General features: G+C 47.3%; 1 protein-coding gene across 4 annotated transcripts in view; it reads right to left on the bottom strand.

The window, feature by feature from the left end:
- Nucleotides 1-11,601, bottom strand: part of TEAD4 (TEA domain family member 4) — a 65,569-nt gene extending 53,968 nt beyond the window's left edge. For 2 of the 4 annotated variants that reach the window (XM_014548346.1, XM_014548347.1), the window contains exon 1: nt 11,514-11,601. In XM_014548346.1, the coding sequence (XP_014403832.1) occupies nt 11,514-11,556 (43 nt within the window). In that variant the 5' untranslated portion in view covers nt 11,557-11,601. The remainder of the gene's footprint in view (nt 1-11,513) is intronic. The other 2 variants (XM_014548348.1, XM_005877037.2) reach the window with 2 other exon arrangements.
- Nucleotides 11,602-19,401: the final 7,800 nt, after the last annotated feature.

Below are 19,401 nucleotides of genomic sequence, written 5' to 3'. Positions count from 1 at the left end.
ACCGAAGCTCCCAGTCTCTCCTTTTTTTCTTTTTTTATTCTGGGATTTATTTACCTTCTATAATTGAAACTTTGTAGCCTTGAGAGGAGCTCAGAGCCGGCCAGGGCGGGCGGGAGGGAAACTTGGCTTCTTCTATTGCCAGGGGCAACCCACTCCTGCTCGCTCCAGCTCTGTGGCCACGGCCTGCTGAAAGCAGGTATCTGGGGTTTATTTACTTTCTATAATTGAAACTTTGTTGCTTTGAGTGGAGCTCAGAGCCTGCCACGGCAGCGGGAAACTTGGCTTCCTCCATCATTGGGGCAACCAAGCCTCCTGCTTGCTCCAGCTCCGTGGCTGCCGGCCGCCATCTTGGTTGGGTTAATTTGCATATAGTCACTCTGATTGGCTGGTGGGCGAGGCTTAAGGTGGAGGGAAGGTACGGTCAATTTGCATGTTTGTCTTTTATTAGTGTAGACACCCCAGTAAGCTGAAATTTTGCAAAGTAACAAAAAAATTTTTTTTAAGAAAACCATCTCTTGAGTACCTATTCCTAGACTAACCTCTGAATAAATGGGTTCAGGCCCTTAGGGGCTTAGACCCAGGGATGAGGAACCTTTTTCTGCCAAAGGCCATTTGAATATTTTTAACATCATTCACAGGCCATACAAAATTATCAACTTAAAAATTAGCCTGCTTAAAGAAAATTAGCCTGCTACATTTGCTCAAACATTTAATTGACTCACCCCTAACGCCTTGGCAGAGCCACACCAAATGATTTCTCGGGCCTCATGCGGCCCACGGGCTGGACATTTCCCACCCCTGATTTAGATAGAGGGCGGAAGGCTGGTACAGGCACGCAAACACCTAAGTGCTCAAAGTGTGAGAGTCATCCAGTGGAAGCAGGTACCAGGCACACAGCTCCGCCAAGGCTTGCCTCTGCCCTGAAAGGTTCCCTGGCCCCACCCACAAAGGCCTCAGGACTGTAACACCTGCTGCCTCAACTCCTCATTAGGCCTCCTCAGGCATCTTCTGTCTTCCATTCCAAGTCACTGTATTTCTTGCCAAATATAGCCAGCGATGTCTTAGGACCAGGGAAAATGTGCATGCCCCAAGGTTCCTAGGAGATTGGCTGCTTTGCTGTAACTCAGGAGGCTGGCGAGGAAAGGGGAGGACAGGGACCTAGAGCCAGAGAGAAGAACCCACCCTCAAGGCAGAGCCAGGTCAGAGCACACAGCCCACTTCCCCAACACAGTGATGCCTCCCCCTCACGCCTGGCCCCCCTGCAGGACAGACTGGGCGGCCTGACAATCACAGGAGGGAGGCCTAGCTATTGGGAGGTACCCAGGACACTGGGGGACACAAACATTCTGCTTATCAGAGAGAGAATAATTTTAATGTTAAAGCTAGTAGCTACCATTTCTGAAGGCCCACTCTGTGCCTGGCACTGGGCTAACATCTCCTCTAATCCTCCCAACATCACCTTGAGGTAATCAGTACCACCCCGTTTCAGATGACAAGACCAGAGCTCCTGGGGTGAAGGGCTGTGCCCGAGCCCCAAAGCTCTAAGTCAGCGGTTCTCAACCTGTGGGTCGAGACCCCTTTGGGGTTGAACGACCCTTTCACAAGGGTCGCCTAAGACCATCGGAAAACACATATATAATTACATATTGTTTTTCTGATTAATCACTATGCTTTAATTATGTTCAATTTGTAACAATGAAAATACATCCTGCATATCAGATATTTACATTACGATTCATAACAGTAGCAAAATTACAGTTATGAAGTAGCAATGAAAATAATTTTATGGTTGGGGGTCACCACAACATGAGGAACTGTATTAAAGGGTCGCAGCATTAGGAAGGTTGAGAACCACTGCTCTAAGTGGATGAGTTCAGCTCCTTCCCCAGCAAACGGTCTCTCACCCACCACAATGTTGCTCTGATGGCTTTGTCAATAGTTTTGTGGACAAACGGAGGGGAGTGGTCTGAATCTACAGCTTGTGGGACTTAAGTCAGATGTGAAGAGTAACAGGGAGGGGTACCAGACCCTGAATGACCAGCAAATGGGAGCTAGACGCATTTCTCTTTGTGGATGTGAAAGTCTTCCTGACTTTTCTCAGCACAGACCCCACTGCCCCGCAGCCTCTGGGGAAGGTCCCAGCTAGGAGGTGTGCAGTTTCAAAGGTTGGTGTAAATAAAGAAAAACCCCAGAGGAAACGTTGCCCTCCAACTTACAGGTGCCATGCCTTGCCAAAAGGCCCCACAGCTAGTTGAAACAGGGACTAGAACTAAACCTCAGCCCTGTACTTTGCTGCCACACAATTACAACTCCCATGACCAGCATCTGGATGCCTCTCAATGAGGAGGAGAGAGTTGATTCCTAGCATGGAGAGGAGCAGGTGACTGACATGCATAGTTAAGCAGGCTCCCCAGCCAAAAAAAATTCCTCCCTGTTTATTTTCATGCCTCACACCTCACCATTAGCGCATTAGCCCTTTGGGTCTTTCATTCATTCATTCAAAGCTGTATATGGAGCACCTACTATATGCCAGGCATTGGGTACCAAGTCACGTATGACGTGGTCTGCCCTCAACGCCCTTCAATCTAGTGGGCAACAGGGGTTTAGGGTTCTCTGTGAAGATGTAAATATAGTCGACCCTTATCATTCACAGGATATTCAGAGTCCATATATGCAAATTCGCCTACTCACTAAAATGTGTGTAACCCCTAAATCAATACTTGCAGTGATTTCCTAATCATTTGCAGACATGTGTATGTGCTGAGCAACCGAAATGTAAGTCACACACGTTCAGCTGAGTTTGGTTGAACAAGGCTGCACTCTGCCTTCTTGTCTCAGCTCACACACGGTAAACAAGTGTCCTTTTTGCAATCTACTTAGTGCCACGTTTTTTGCACTTTTGTGTTTTTTGTTCTTGATTTTGCTGTTTACAATGGTCCGAAGTGTAGTGCTGAAGTGCTGTCTAGTGTACTAAATGCACGAAGGCTGTGATGTGCCTTATGGAGAAAATGCATGTGCTAGATAAGCTGTGTCCAGGCATGAGCCAGGTTGTGACTTCAAAAGTAATAAATCAAAATATATCTATATAATAAAAGCCTTAGCGACCATTACAGTGGAACAACCAGAACGACTGGTCATTATGATGCGCATTGACCACCCGGGGGCAGATGCTCAACGCAGCCAGAAGCCAGGCTCACGGCTGGAGAACGCAGCGGCGGTGGCGGGAGCCTCTCCTGCCTCCGCAACAGCACTAAGGAGCAGCGAGCCGAGCGGTAAGGAGCAGTGAACAGGTGGGTGGTAAGGAGTGAGGGATGCCAGATTGTGAGAGAGATGTCTGACTATCGGCTTAGGCCCAATCCCCGGGGGGAGTGGGCCTAAGCCAGCAGGGGGACATCCCCCGAGAGGTCCTGGACTGCGAGAGGGTGCAGGCCAGGCTGAGGGGGGACCTCCCCCTCAGTGCACAAATTTTGTGCACTAGGCCTCTAGTCCTATATAATAAAGACCTAATATGCAAATGGTTGTCACACCCTCCTTTTGGGGGACCTGAGGCCGGGCTGGAGAACCTGAGGCTGGGCCGGGGGACCTGAGGCTGCGCTCCCCACCCTGCAGGGCTTGACAGGGGTGGGGCCGGCCGGGTCTGGGTCTCATGCGATTTCGAGGTGCGCGTGGGTGAGCGTGGACTTGACTTTGGGTCCTGCAGCACGCCCCAGACTCTGACAGGAGGGAGATTTTAATACACATTTTACTAACTTTCTTTCATCTCTGACACTTCTATTATAGAGAAAGGGCAAATAGCAATATTAAAATATTTCCTCTAATTAATTCCCTTTTAATGTGCATGGATTTTGTGCACTGGGCCACTAGTATTAAATAAAATGTCTTTGAACAGAGCGAGACATGTCTAAAGGCACCAAGATAGCCAAAAGGTGGAAACAACCCTTGCCCATCAACAATGAATGAATAAACAAAATGTGGTACAGTGTATCCATACAATGGAAAATAGGAGGCAAAGGAAAATGGCTGATTTACAGCTAGAAATGAAAAGAGATGAGACAGGAGAGTTCCCAGGCCAGAGGCAGGCAGTACCGAAGGATGAAGGAAGGAGAGGGCAAGGAGGAGAAGAAAGCAGCCCAACAGAGAAAAGGGCTGGGCGGGGCTGGGCCGGGCCATGTACTCAGCTGGAAAAAACTGACCCCAGTGTGACTTTAGAAGGCTGGCCAGGGCTTGCTGGAGGCCAGGAAAAGGCCATTCTCAAAAAGTCACAAACCACACAAGCCTAGGTGTCACAATGCCTGAGTTCTCACCACCAGAGCACCCTTCCTTCACTCTGAGTGGTGCTTCCTCCTCTCCTAACAGGTGTAAAGCTCTGCGAGAAGCTGGGGGAAGCTCAGCAGGAGTCTGGTCCACTGTGAAGGAAGTTCAGCCCTGGTCGGTGGCTCAGGTGGCTGGAGCATTGTCCTGTACACCAAGTGGTTGCGGATTCAATCCCTGATTGGGCTCATACAGGAGATGGCTGATTGATGTTTCTTTCTTCCTGTCTGTCTGTCTGTCTGTCTGTCTTTCTCTCTCTCCCTTCCTCCATCCCTAAAAAATCAATAGAAACATATCCTCAGGTGAGGATTATTTTTTAAAAACGGTTCAAGGTAGACCCTGAATTAAAATCTGCCTCTTCCCAGTAACTTATTTAACCTCCCTAAAGCTTCTGTCACACCAGAGACCCGCCATGCAGAAAAATGAAGGGTTAAGTGAGGCACACAGGTAAATTACGTGCACACAGCGCTCGCACCACCCACTACCCCTCTCTAACCTCTTAGCGTGAAGACATTTATCACATAATATTTCATGGCAGAATAGGAATGGGAAGGGGGTGACAGAAAAGAAGGCAAAAAGAGGGCCCCACAGCCCTACCCGGTGTACGATGTGTTGGAACCACAGCCACAGAGAGCAGACCCGGGCAGGCCTGACCTGGACAGGAGGGGGCTGTGGGGCAGAGACTCAGGCCTGGGCTCAGATCCAGGCTGGGCCTCATGCTGCTCATGCTGGCCTGGTATCCAGTATCCCTGGGCAAGCTACTCCACTCTTTGAGCCTGTGTCCTCCCAAATATAGTCCAGAGGTAATAATGTTACCTCCTCATGGAACTGTCTTTTTTTTTTTTTAATTTTTGTGAGTTTTATTATTTATTTATTTATTTATTTATTTATAATTTCACCCAAGGATATGCTTATTTTATTTATTTATTTATTTATTTATTTATTTATTCATTTATTTTTTAGAGAAAGAGAGAAACATTGATCAGTTGCCTCTCACACTCACCCCTACTGGAAATTGAACTGGCAACCTAGGTACGTGCTTTGATCCAGAATTGAACCTACAACACTCCAACCAACTAAGCTACCCTGCCAGGGCCTCATGAGACTGTCTAGACCAGGGGTCCTCAAACTTTTTAAACAGGGGGCCAGTTCACTGTCCCTCAGACCGTTGGAGGGCCGGACTATAGTTTAAAAAACACTTATGAACAAATTCCTATGCACACTGCACATATCTTATTTTGAAGTAAAAAAAAACAAAACGGGAACAAATACAATATTTGTATTGGCATGTGGCCCGCGGGCCGTAGTTTGAGGACCCCTGTTCTAGACCAATCATGTCAAACTCAAAGGCTAACACGGGCCAAATAAACAAGGTCTAAGTGTATGTGGCTGCAAAAAAACAAAAGCTTCCATTTTCGTAGAAACGTAGGTTTATGTCGATAGAGACGTACTGAATACAAAGGGCTAAAATAAATGAGTCGTCGTTAACATACAATAATAGAACATTTTAATAAAAATTAATTTTTTTCCTTGAACATGAACTTACCAGACACTGAATAACTGCACAAATTCATAAGCATAATGCAAATAACCTATTTTTCTCGTTCTCCGAAAGCAAAATATTTCCTGTTGCGCACACCCAACAAGTCAGTCCCAGACGAATGATGTGGCCATCAGCTGCTAAAATATTCGCTGCTACTATTAGTGGAGAGAAATGGTGCGCTTGCTTGTAAGGCACGTAAGGGAGATGAATGCAACACAATGAGAGTCATCAGTCATTAACGAACGTTGTAGTTTGTTATTAACAATTACGTATAACAGGATATTGTAAAAATTAAGTTACGAAATTTTTATTAAAATGTTCCTTACATACCGCTATATTGGCTGGGCCGCAAAAGTATTCATTGTGGGCTGCATGCAGCCTGCGGGCCGCAAGTTTGACATGCTTGCTGTGCAACTTCCCCAAAAGGTCCCTACGGACATCCTTTTATGACTCAAGGAGAAGAACCTTCTAGACTTTGCCTTCTCCAAAGTCTGTGGCTCCAGGGTTGTGCAGTGTGCATAGGAATTTGTTCATAGTTTTTTTTTAAACTATAGTCCGGCCCTCCAACGGTCTGAGGGACAGTGAACTGGTCCCCTGTTTAAAAAGTTTGAGGACCCCTGCTCTAGAGGATTGAGTTCAATCATGCTCACAGATACAGGCACAGAGGTGGCTCTCAGAAGGTCTCCTCAAACATCTGTGGTTATTGGAGGGATGGTGGAGGGAGCAAGAACCAGTGTGAAGCAATGACCACTGGGAAGCAGTAAAGAAGAGAGGAACAGAAGGAATGAGGGTCAACAAGAAGAGAGATAAGTAAATAGGTGGAGAGGAAAGCAGGCCAGTGGGAGGTATCTCAACAGGGAGGGGTCATGGGTGGCTCAGAGATGAAGAGAAAAGGAAGGGAGATAAAATTCTTGAGTAGATAAAGGCCCTAAGCCCTTGGGGTAGCAGAGTCTCTATCCATTCCCCAGCCCCACACCCAAAGGGCCAGTATTCTACCCATCACCTCTGCAGAAGCTGGGACAAGGAAAGCTGCCCCAGCCACTCCCTCTGAGCAGCCAGGGATGTGGGTGTCTGAGGGCCTAGCCCTAACACTTCCAGGAAGTGGGTCACAGCACGTGGGTGTCCACAGACCTCCACGCTCACCCTACCCTGTGGCCTGCCCTGGAGCCACCAAAGGGGCTGATGAAGCTGTGATGAAACAAGCTTTAGGCCCCAGCACAGTGCCTGTCACAGCAGCCCCTCTGAATAGGCTGTGAAAGAAAGGGAAAACAGGCTCCAAGCTCAGCCTTGCCACAAATTCATGGTTCCTCTTGAGCCAGTCACTTCCCTTCTCTGGATCTCAGAGTCCCCACTTCAAAGAGAAATGGTGGGTAAGTAGAATATTCAATGACAATATGATGAGCTATCAAGCCATGAAAAGACCTGGAGGAACCTTAAAGGCATATTGCTAAGTGAAAACCAATCTGAAAAGGGTACATATTGGATGACTACAATCATATAACACTCTGGAAAAAAACAAACCGGAAACAGGGAAAAGACCCATGGTTGCCAGGGAATTGAGGAAAAGGAGGAATGAACAGGTGGAGCAAAGGGGATCTGAGGGCAGGGGAACTACTCTGCGTGATACTGTAAGGGCGGATACATGCCATTACACATTTGCTAACACCCACAGAATGAACAACACAAAGAGCGAACTCTGATGGACTTTAGTGTAAGATGTTAATAATAAAAGCAAGTGGGGGGGGGAGGGGAGGGAAGGAACTATCTATACTTTCTGCTTAGTTTTTCTGTAAACCCAAAATTGCTCAAAAAAATAAAAGCTATTAATTTAAAAAACAAAACAAGCCCTAGCTGTTTGGGCTCAGTGGATAGAGCATCAGCCTGTGGACTGAAGGGTCCCGGGTTTGATTCCGGTCAGGGGAACATGCCCAGATTGTGGGCTCAATCCCCAGTGGGGACCGTGCAGGAGACAGCCGGTCAATGGTTCTCATCATTGATGTTTCGATCTCTCTCTCTCCCTCTCCCTTCCTCTCTAAAATCAATAAAAATATATTTAAAATAAATAAAAAACAAAGGTGGGGAGAGTAGGTCTTGCATGTCTTTTCTCCACAGGGCCTTTCCTCAGGATTCTAAAATAAAGCAAAATTCAAGAAAGTGCTTCACTTTAAGTAGGCCTGTCCTATGAAAATTCAGATCTCAAAATAGATAACTGAGCCTTTGCCTGACAGTACTTGTCACTGAATCCTGTCAAACGGTGATCCCTCTGGGAATTGACAGAACCAGAGCTCATACACACACGCACAGCATGCCGCTCACCAAATGCTTGTTTCCCAGGCCTGGGGTGGATCTGCCTAATCAGCTGCTCACCCAAAAAGAGACAAGACCATGCCCCACCCTGCCAGGACCAGAGGTGCACCCACATCTGGCACCCATGCAACACAAGCCACTTCAGGTGGGGGCTCTGAGTGCAGGCCCTGCCCAGGGAGGAGGCAGGCAGGGGCTCTCCGTGCTGGGGAGCAGCCCTCCAGTGCCCAGAGCATCAAGGGGCCTGGGAGCCCACAGGGCTCTGGGGCACCAGCATTAGCAGCTCCAGGAAAGCAGGGCTCCCTCTTCAGCTCTGCCTACACTCCACCTCTAGGCCTTAATCATCTCTGGAAAAGGTCTGTCCCAGGGAAGAATGAAGACTCCAGCATCTGGACAGTGCCACAGCTCCCAGGACACAGGAGTGGACAGGATGGACTGAGCATGAACAAGGGGCAGAAGGAGCACCCATCCTACCCTTGGTCATTTTTCATAGAAATGTTTTTCCATCACAGAGCCACTCTGCTCAGACAGAGATAGACATGAAGATTGAGATGCTCTAGAAGTTCCAATGGCCCAAAGCCCTCAGACCCTTGGCTGAGGTCACCATCACAGAGGACCCACCCTGACCCAGAAAATACATCCCACTGATTCTCTCTTGCACCAGCCACACTCCTACCCAGTGGCTTACCCCTGAAGGCCTGAAAAATGCCCCACCTCCCATTCCAGAATGCATGGTCATCCAGTTTGGAAACAAGGCCATGTAAATGGCTGATACCCAGGCTGGGCACAAGCATTTGTTGTTCTGTATGGGACCAGCCCAACCTGACCCAGCCAGCCATGGGGAATAGACCAGGCACAGCCAGCCAGACAGGGAGATGCCCAGCAAACCATGCTCTATGGCGAGTGCTAAGCCAGGAACAGACTTAGCCAGGGCTTTCATGAAGGCCCTGTTCCTTCCTACCTTTTTCATAGGTCATTCTCTAGGAGTTTCCCCCACCCAGCCCCCTGCCTCATCCAAGTCCCACTTCACCCTTGAAGAAAGGTCAAGGCTCATGACACCAAACTCTAAACCTCGCTCTCAGAGTCCCTCACACACATCATCTTCTTTTGGAGATTTTTCTCCCTAAATGAGTTTTCTCCAGACATTTTTTTTTTTAATGTGTAAATCACACATCTGATTTACATGCAAAATATTAAATAAGTCAAAACATAGACAAAAGATTTGGATTGACACTTTACCAAAGATGTTAAATGAATGGCAAACACCTGAAAAGATGTTCAACATCATTAGTCAGTAAAGAAATGCAAATTAAAACCACCATGAGATTTCACTACACACCATTAGAATGGCAAAAACAAAAAGAAGCCTGATACACCAAGTGCTGTTGAAGGTATGGAGCAAAGGAATGCTCATGCTTTGCTGGCAGGAATGCAAAATGGTGTACTTTGGGAACAGTTTGGTGTTTTCTTAAAACATTAAACACACACGTGCCATATGGAATACCACTCCCAAATATTCCCACTCCAAGAGAAATGAAGGCCTTTGTTCACACAAAAACCTGGGCATGAATGTTGACAGTAGTTTTACTCATAATTGATAAAGGCTAGAAACAACCCAAAAGTCCTTTAATGGGTGAACGGATAAACACACTGTGGTGCATCCATCCACACAATGGAATACTACTCAGCAAAAGAAAGGAATGAATTCTTGATATGCACAACTTAGATGGATCTCAAAACATTATGCTGAGTGAAAGAAGCAGGCTCAAAAGCTACATACCATAGGAGTCCATCTGACATTCTTGAAAAGGCACAATTACAGGAGTGCAGAGTTGTCAGGGGATGGGCTTGGGGGAAGGGTCCTAGAGGGGCAGCACGGGAGGGCACCGTTTGAGGAGACAAAAGTTCTGCCTCTTGACTGTGGCGGTGAATACCCAACTATATATATTTGTCTAAATCCACAGAACTGTGCACCACAGAGTAAATTTTGCCGTATGTAAATTTAAAATTACATTTTTAAAAAGTCCTCCTTATTCTGCCCAGAGGGCCCAGCTCCAATCTATCTCTTCCATAAAGACCAGTTATCTCCATGACTATAGCCCTGAAATCACTATTTTTTTCTGTCGTCCCAGATTTAGTCCTCTCTTCCTTCCTCTCTTCCTCTGTCCCTCCCTTGTTTATACACAGCGCAATCAAAACCCTACCCATCCCTGCCCGGCCAGCGTAGCTACCAGTAAGTGGGTGAGCATCGACCTATGAACCAGGAGTTCAAGGTTTGATTCCCAGTCAGGGCATGTGCCTGGGTTGTGGGCTCGATCCCCAGTGTGGGGCGTGCAGGAGGCAGCTAATCAATGATTCTCTCTCATCATTGATGTTTCTATCTCTCCCTTCCTCTCCATTTCTCTCTGTAATCAATAAAGAAAATATTAAAAGCCACACAATAACATGTTACTATAAATAAAAAAAGTTAAAAAAAAAAACCTTACCCATCCCACAAAGCTTGCTCAAGTGCCTCCTCCTCTGTGAAGTCTTCCCTGACTCCTCCCAGCTGCATCGGAATGAATCATCTTTACCAGGCACCCCCTTGTTTGTGCCTCTAATTAGCCCTTCTTTCATCTTACAGGCTGTCAGTGTTTGCTTTCAGTCTGTCTCCCCTGCTGGATCACAAGCTCGCTGAGGACAGGGACCAGGTCTTCCCTCCACATTCCCCACACTGCACCTGGCACAGTCCAGGCACACAGTGGGTGCTCTGAGACCACAATGGACTGGCTGAGGCCAGGTGCAAGCGGAGGTGGCTGATGCCAAAAGCACTGGGCTGGCAGTGCTCTGAGTGGTACTTTGCCCTATGTAAATTTAAAATTACATTTTATTTATTTATTTTTAAAAAATATATTTTATTGATTTTTTTACAGAGAGGAAGGGAGAGGGATAGAGAGTTAGAAACATCGATGAGAGAGAAACATCGATAGCTGCCTCCTGCACACCCCCCAACTGGGGATGTGCCCGCAACCAAGGTACATGCCCTTGACCGGAATCGAACCTGGGACCCTTCAGTCCGCAGGCCGACGCTCTATCCACTGAGCCAAACCGGTCAGGGCTAAAATTACATTTTAAAAAAGTCCTCCTTATTCTGCCCAGAGGGCCCAGCTCCAATCTACCCACTGGTAGCCACTGGTACTTCTCCTGCACAAGCAGCACAAATACTGCCTAAACCTTCAAATACTGGAAGTGACCTCTGCTCCCTTCCAACATGAGGCCATTCAACTCACGATGGAACATTTCTGAAGACGCTTTTGCTTCCTCCATGCCACCCAGCACCATTCCAAGCCCAAGCAGAAAGATGTTGGGCGCGCACCTGTTGAAGGACTGGAGCCTCTCTTGTCATCAGGGTGTGTCATTTCTCACTCCCAGAAGGCCCACTTCGCAGCAATAGCAGGTCAGGTCCATCTGCTCTGAGACAAGTCCATTATGTAGAACTCCCAGGCACAGGCACAGTGAACCGGCAACACCACAGGACCACTCTGTGACTGGGTTTTTCCAAGCACATCCCCAGCCTCTCTTTATAAATACTAGCTTGTCCAGGGCTTAAGGACCATCTATAAGTGATTTATTTGATAAAAACTTATACAGTGATTAGTATTTGCCAGGCAAAAAACTAAGCACTTTATAAACAATAACCAGTTTAATCTTCACATCAACCACATGAGGTTGGTTCTACTAATATTATCATGCCCATTTTGCAGAGGAGAAAATAAGACACATTGCAGTTAGATAACTTGCTCCAAAACTATCCTGTCCAAACTTAGCCACTAGCTCCTCGTGGCTACTGAGCACGTGAAAAGTGTCTAATTCAAATTGAGATGTGCTATTAAAGTGTGAAAGAATACATGCTAGATTTCTCACACTTTGTATGAAAGAAAAAAAAAGGTAAACTATCTCAATTGTTTTAAAGTATTGATTATATGTTTAAAAATATTTTAGGCATAGTAGTTTAATAAAACACATTATTAAAATTCATTTTACCACTTTCTTTACTTCTTAAATGTGGCCCCTAGATGACTTAAAATTATCTATCTGGCTTATGCCATATCTTTATTGGACAGCACAGGTCTGGAGTCTGAGCTCGTAGCCACCACTCCATGCTGGAGTCATCTTCCCCTGCCCCCGCCTCAGGGTGCAGCCTGTCCCTAACACCTGTTCATACAGCTGGTACAAAGATGATGGGGAGCCAGGCAGTAACACCCACATCTCCCCTTTCTGTCTCCTCTAACTGCCTGGACCCTGCCCCACCCCACCCCACCCCCACATCTCTCAGCCTTGCCTCCATCAGGAATCCCAGAATGCCAAAGTGGGAAAATACCTCCCCCATTGCCTAGTACAATCCCCACTTGCTGCATGTGGAGAAACTGAGGCCCAGAACCACATGGTTGACCTAGATGTCATCTGGTCCAATTTCCCACCCAGTGCAGAGACCTCCAAAGCATCCCTAACGAGTTCCAGGTAATGAAATTCTATGTAGTTCTAGGTGGTACTACGTAGTGAAACTGACTTAGAGCAGATGGAGCTGACGTACTCCTCCTGCAGAGAGGGCCCGCCTTCTGGAAATGAGAAATGACACACCCTGATGACGGGACGGGTTCAATCCTCATCTGCCCTCTGCTAAGACACTCACAACACCAGCAAGCTGCATACTTAACAGGTCAGGGCGTATCCACCCTCCAAAAGCAGAGGTGACTCCCAAGGTGGCCCGAGCAGCACAGAGCTTAGTGGACTAAGGTTTTCCTTGACACAAATCCCACCACACCACTAGGCACACAGACTCGGTTTAAGGGGCGGTGCGAAGACTCAGATCGACCTCGGTTCAAACTCCAACCCAAGCATTAATCTCTGTGTAACTTTTCTCCTCTTCTGTACAGTAAAGGTTAAAAAACAAAACAAACAAAAAACGAACCCTACCTCACAAAGATTAAAGGAGATGATGTAGGCAAAAATGTCTAGAATAACACCTGGTACCTAGTAGGCACTTCATAAATGCTCATTTCCTTTCCCCTTCCTTTGTCAAATGAAAGCCCAAATATGTTTTCACCACAAGAATTGATAGTTCCTATTCTATACTTATATAATTGATGTTTTGAACTTAAATGCAGGATTTTACACTTAAATCTATTAGATTTTATCTTGAGGAAAGTATACGTGTTCACATTGCTAGATAGCAAGTAATTTTCAATGGCTAAAAGTCGAAAACAATTTTTGAAAGTGCAGTAGGGTACAGTTAAATAAATTAAGGGGCATTCTGCCTGGCCAAGTGTGGCTCGGTGGTTGAGCATTGACCCATGAACCAGGGAGTCACAGTTCGCTTCCCAGCCAGGGCACATGCCTGGGTTGTGGACTCGATCCCCAGTTGGGGGGCGTACAGGAGGCAGCCAATCAATGATTCTCTCTAATCCTTAATGTTTCTATCTCTCTCCCCCTCTCCCTTCATCTCTCTGAAAAACAGAAACAGAGAATGCACTTAGTCTGTGGCAGGTTTGTGTTAAAAGATAAATTTTAAAAATTAAGGGGCATTCATATAATGTAATCTTATTCAGACCCTTACAATTATGGTTTTAAGTGATTTTTATGACATGGGATATTGCTCACTATATAGTATTCAGTAGGAAGAAAGGAGTATAATTGCAATTATTTAAAATATATAGTTTACATGAACACAAAACTGGAGAGACCTATACCAAAATACTAACTGTGCTCATCCCTAAGTTGTGGTACTATGCACCATTTTGTTTCTCCTTTAACTTATAAAGGCTTTCTACAATGAGCATGTATGAGCTTTAACAGACAAAACGTTTTTTAATTTCATATTTCTGCTTAATTTCTGCATTCTAGTCAATTAAGATGATTTAGAATCCTGCTTGCTGCCTTAAACACCCACAGAATCTATAGAGGATGAGAGAAGACAGCTCTGAGACATATTGCTGGAGACCTCCCCGCAGGGTGACGTGAGCTCCATTCAGTACCCAGGATAACCTTTCAACCAGGTACCAACCCATCGTACTGCTGTATCAGCCAGATCATACTTCTCTCAAACCCAAGAAAATCATTAGACTCAAAGTTCTTACTGAACATTCCTCCACCCAAACTATATTATTTTCCAAGACTTGACAGAGTGAACATGTGGTGGCTATTAGTTACCTCAACTTCATTTTGAAGTCCCCTTAGATTTTTTTTGTTCAAATATCTGGCCTGGAATTTGGGGGACCAACAAGAAGCCTAACAGCCTGACACTTCCAGAATCCCCATCTTGCTACATTGAAGAAATAAATGAGGGTGGCATTTGTTATTTGGCCACTCTTATCTCCGCCCAGACCCTGGAGTGATTCCGTGGTCACTCATACAGCTTCTCAGGACCCCAAACCTGACCTGTAAGAGTCTGGCAACCAGAACTCAAGAAAAGCAAAAGTTGCCCTAACCGGTTTGGCTCAGTGGATAGAGCGTCGGCCTGCAGACTCAAGGGTCCCAGGTTCGATTCCGGTCAAGGGCATGTACCTTGGTTGCGGGCACATACCCAGGAGGGAGTGTGCAGGAGGCAGCTGATCGGTGTTTCTCTCTCATCGATATTTCTAACTCTCTATCCCTCTCCCTTCCTCTCTGTAAAAAATCAATAAAATATATATTTTTAAAAAAAACCCTTTAAAAAAAAAAGAAAAGAAAAGCAAAAGCAACTCAGTGTGGTCTGATCCTCTTTTCTCCCACAGTCCTCCTTAACCTTCTCACAAAGTCTGTTCTACCCTCACAAAGATCAAGGCAAGATAAGAGACTCTGCCTCCCAGAACATTCCACCACCTGCCTCAAGCAGGAATCTCCCCCTGACTGTCTTGTGTCTTCTTGCTCTGCCTGTGCCTAAAAAAAGAAAAAAAAGAAAAAAAAATCCCTTTATGCTGTCCAGCTGATCCAGGCCTGTTGCTTCCCCACCCAGAGCTCTGCCCACTGCACAAACTGCCTCCCCAGTCAACTATTACTCAAGGCTCAACGCCAAGATGGAGATCATCCAGGAAGAAACAAAAGTAGCCTTTAATCCGGTCAGAAAGATTCACGCAGACGTCTCAAGGGGCTTGAAGGGAAGGGGAAGACCTGGCTCTGGCAGGGGTGAGCTGGGCAGCGGCGGGGCTGTCAGGTATCACACACAAAGCCTTTGTTAGTGAGACACAGAGCAGAATGCTCCGCCAAATAATGGACTCTAAGCAGCTCAGGTTTCACTGAGTCAACAGCCCCCTTCAGAGGAGAGGCCCACCCTATGTGTCATCAGCCCCTCCCCAGTGCCCTTTGCACTGATCCCAACACCCTGTCCTTCCTTTCGGCCGGATATGCAATCCCATCCCCCAGGAGGGTCACCCAGCCTTAGCACAGCTCCCATTTCCTGCCCCTGGTGACTCCTCTGAAGTCTATTGTTCCCATGAAGTTTGGGTCAAAGGAAGCTGCGTTCCCACCCATGGGGGCCCGCCTACCCTCAGCACCGCCAAGGAGCTGGCCCACACCACAGGGAGCCAGGCCCATCCTCTTGCCTTTCCGTGAGCCTGCCAGTATTAAAGGCAGGAGAGGTGGGCACAGATCTTAGGGACTGGAGTTTTAGTGGGAAAGTTTCCAAAGATCCAGTCGCTACCAGCTGAAGGCTCCAGGACCATGTAACACAGGTGATTAGAATCTCCCCAACATCTAAAGGAAAACCCAAAAGTAAGGGAAGAACTGTCCTTTCAGAAAACGTCAAGGCAAAGCTAGAATTAAAACTAGAAGTTGGTGCCCTGGCTGGTGTTGCTCAGTGGTTGAAGCGTGGGCCCATTCAGGGTCACAAGTTCAATTCCTGGTCAAGGGCATGTACCTGGGTTACAGGTTCAATCCCTGGTCCCAATTCAGGGCTCATGTGGATGGCAACCTATCGATGATCAATGTGTCTCTCCCACATTGACGTTTGTTTCTTTCTATCTTTCTTTCTTTCTATCTATCTATCTATCTATCTATCTATCTATGTCTCTCTCTCTTTATGTCTCTGTCTCTATCCCTTTTTTTTCCTCCCTCCCTCTCTCCCTGCCTCCCTCCCTCTCTCCCTCCTTTCCTCCTTCCCTTCCTCCTTCCCTTCCTCCCACCCACCCTCTCTCCCTTCCACTCTGTAAAAAAAATCAATGAAAAAAGTATCCTCAGGTGAGGATTAACAAAAAACATTTTTTAAATAAATAAAGTAAAATAAAACATAGGAACTGGAGACTGTGCTGCCAGGGACAAAGCCCTGCCCCCACCTCCACCTGGGCCCCAGAGCGATTAAAGCAAGGGGGGGAAGGGGGGCCGGAGAGCAGCTGTTCAGCTCCAATTTCAGAGCTTTAAAGGGAGCTCTTCTCCCAACCCCTGCCAACAAAGGGTCATGGAGGGCAAAGGAAGACAGGCTAGGTAGAGCCATCCCTACAAGCCCTGAATTTCCCGGGACTGACCAGAACAACAGGAAAGTCAGCGGAGCAAAGTGGTGGCCCATGTCCTCCACCTCCACCGGAGAAGGAAAGAAGCCACAGATTAGGCAAAAGGTATTGCTCTGTGACAGTCACTAGCACAAGACTCCAGAATGGAAACCACAGGAGACTGTGATAATCTGCATCCCAGGAGACCTTAGAAAGATAGAGACCTTCTCCACCTGGCTGAGTCATGTACAGACCAGCAAGGAGAATAGAGGGTGCGTTTTAAAGACCTCTTAAGGATCCCTTCCAGAGGTGGCGTTCTCAGATTCCACAGTTCTGTGCTTTTTGCTGGTTCGGAGACGAGTATTTCTGCCTCCTAACAACCTTATCTGAGCCACAAGATGACAGACATCACCCAAGTCAAACTGTTACAGCCTCCACCCCTGTTAGATGAAGGTGAACAGGGGGTCTGAACATTGGGATCCACAGAGCAAGAGACAGAATGCAAAGTGAAAACAGTAGGTTCAAGTCCCAGGTCTGCAACTTATTGGTTGTGCAAGCTTAAGCAAGTTACTGTCCCTCGAGGGGCCTCAGTTTCCCTGTTGTTATTTTTAAAATATATATTTTTATTGATTTCAGAGAGTAAGGAAGAGGAAGAGAAAGAAACATCAATGATGAGAGAATCATTGTTCAGCTGCCTCTTGCACACACCCCGACCAGGGACCAAGCCCACAACCTGGGCACGTGCTCTGACCAGAATTTTACAGTGACCTCCTGGTTCACAGGTCGACACTCAAGTACTGCCAGGCCAGTTTCCCTGTCTTTAATATGAGGGAGCTAGATGCTGAAATTAGAGTGCCCAATAATGTTCAACAGGTTTACCCTGCGGTCAAGGCAAAACTGGAATTAGAACATAGGACTTGGAGGCCCTGTGGTCCCCTGTGACAAAGCCTGTCCCCACCTGCACCTGGCCCACAAGCTATCCTGGTTCTAAAGATGAAGAGCATGGTACAGGGCCTGGCCTATAGTAAACGCCCAATTCAGGTTTGCTAAATAAACATGAACGAACAGGGCAGGGTCTAGCAAAGGATGTTCAGAGAAGTCCCCAGGAAAAATGAGGTTCCATGCTGAAATAAGTTGGGGAGCATTGGCTACTGAGTCCCCAGGAAATGCCACGCACTGTGCTAGGTACTTTGCAAACATTGAAATTTCACAACAAACTTTTTGGGTATATATCAACTAACCCCCTCCCATATTACTCATCAGAAAACAACCCGAGAGTCTCAAACATAGTGAGGTAATGGCCAGCATTGTACACAGGTATGTCTGACCATGAAACCTGTACCCTTTCCACACTATCAATGCTGCCTTTAGACCAGACACCCTTGAAGCCCCGGCCACACACCTGGCCTAACCAGGTAAGAGTGAGGAGGGTCCCACCAGAACATTGGCATCCTCAGGGTGCATGGAGGAGCAGTGACCAGAGTTCCCATCCCAATGAGAGCAGTCTTGTTCCTTCCTTCCAAGAAACCCTAAAAAATATGCCCATATCATCATGTTGTGGGAATGCAGAACCCTTGAGGGCAGGTCTGCCTGTGTACCCTAACCCCCACCCCACATACTATGTCACTTCCCCTGCCCAGTTCACTCCTTGAAAATGTTTCTGATAGTAAAACTCCAAATGGAGAGAAAACTGAAAGCAAAGCAGAAAGAGATGAGTCAACGGAGACACCCAGGGGGGTCTCCTACTGCTCAAATAGCGAATCAAAGGCAGCCCTTCCCTCCTATGCGGGCACTGCAGCATTCAGGAAATGTGCCAGTCATTCGCCTTGCTGCCACAGGAAAGTGTCGGATGGTCTAGAAAGTTGTAAAGAATTAAAGGTTCATCCATTTGACTGCACGGGCAGCTCCAAGGAGAACTGGACCACTAGAAAGTAGCTGTGGCTGGCATACATGGATTCCTCTTTGTCCTGGGGGCCAACTTTAAAAGTGTTGTCTATACAAGTCTCCAGATTCAAATGGTCTCCTCCCCATAATCTCCCCCAACCCTAATGATCAATAACCCACCCCATCAACAAGTGACAAAGATCTCAACTTCCTTTAGCCTTCTACCAACTTGTTCTCTGCTGTTCCAGGCAAGAACAGAACCCCCTCTCCCTCAGAAAGGCAGCTTCCTTCCAGCTCTGCCCGGTCCAGGCGAGTGGTGCCTGGGGGCCACAAGCCCCAACAATCGGAGACACTGTCTCTGGCCCACAGTGACGCAGGGAGGAAGCCCAGTCATGCCCCAAACCAACATCCTCGCAGAAAAAGACACTCAGAAACACACAGTCCTCAGACACTCACACTTTCAGACAGACAGCACTTTTCTCACGTGGAAATACACTCAAATACACCTACTAGGCCAGATGGACTCATGGGAACAGATACCAGCCTCACATACACGCAAAGCCGAGGCAGGGCAGTCAGACTACTTCACATGAGCTCACCAGAACCCTTCACACGTCTGTGCGCAGACAGGGTGTTACCGAGAAACGTTTGCTTTGGGGCTCGGGAGCCTCCAGTCCCCATCAGGGGACACAACAGGCTTCTCAGCCCTGCAGAGCAGGGACCTCAGGACCGGTCCCCTTTGCTCTCCCAACGCTGAGCACTTAACAACGAACACGCCTACCTCCCAAAGGACCCAGCAGGGTAAGAGGCGTGGGTGCTGGGCCTCTTCCATCGCCGGGGTTCTCGGTTCTGCCTCTGGTCTTTTCGGCTCCCCACGCCCCCTTTCCCCAGCGCCCCTCGCAGCTCGCCCCCTCCCTG

The sequence above is a fragment of the Myotis brandtii genome, unplaced genomic scaffold (assembly GCF_000412655.1).
Source record: "Myotis brandtii unplaced genomic scaffold, ASM41265v1 scaffold504, whole genome shotgun sequence".
Classification (NCBI taxonomy): domain Eukaryota; kingdom Metazoa; phylum Chordata; class Mammalia; order Chiroptera; family Vespertilionidae; genus Myotis; species Myotis brandtii.
Note: the sequence above shows the minus strand (reverse complement) of the source record. Positions and strands in the feature narration are given on the sequence as shown.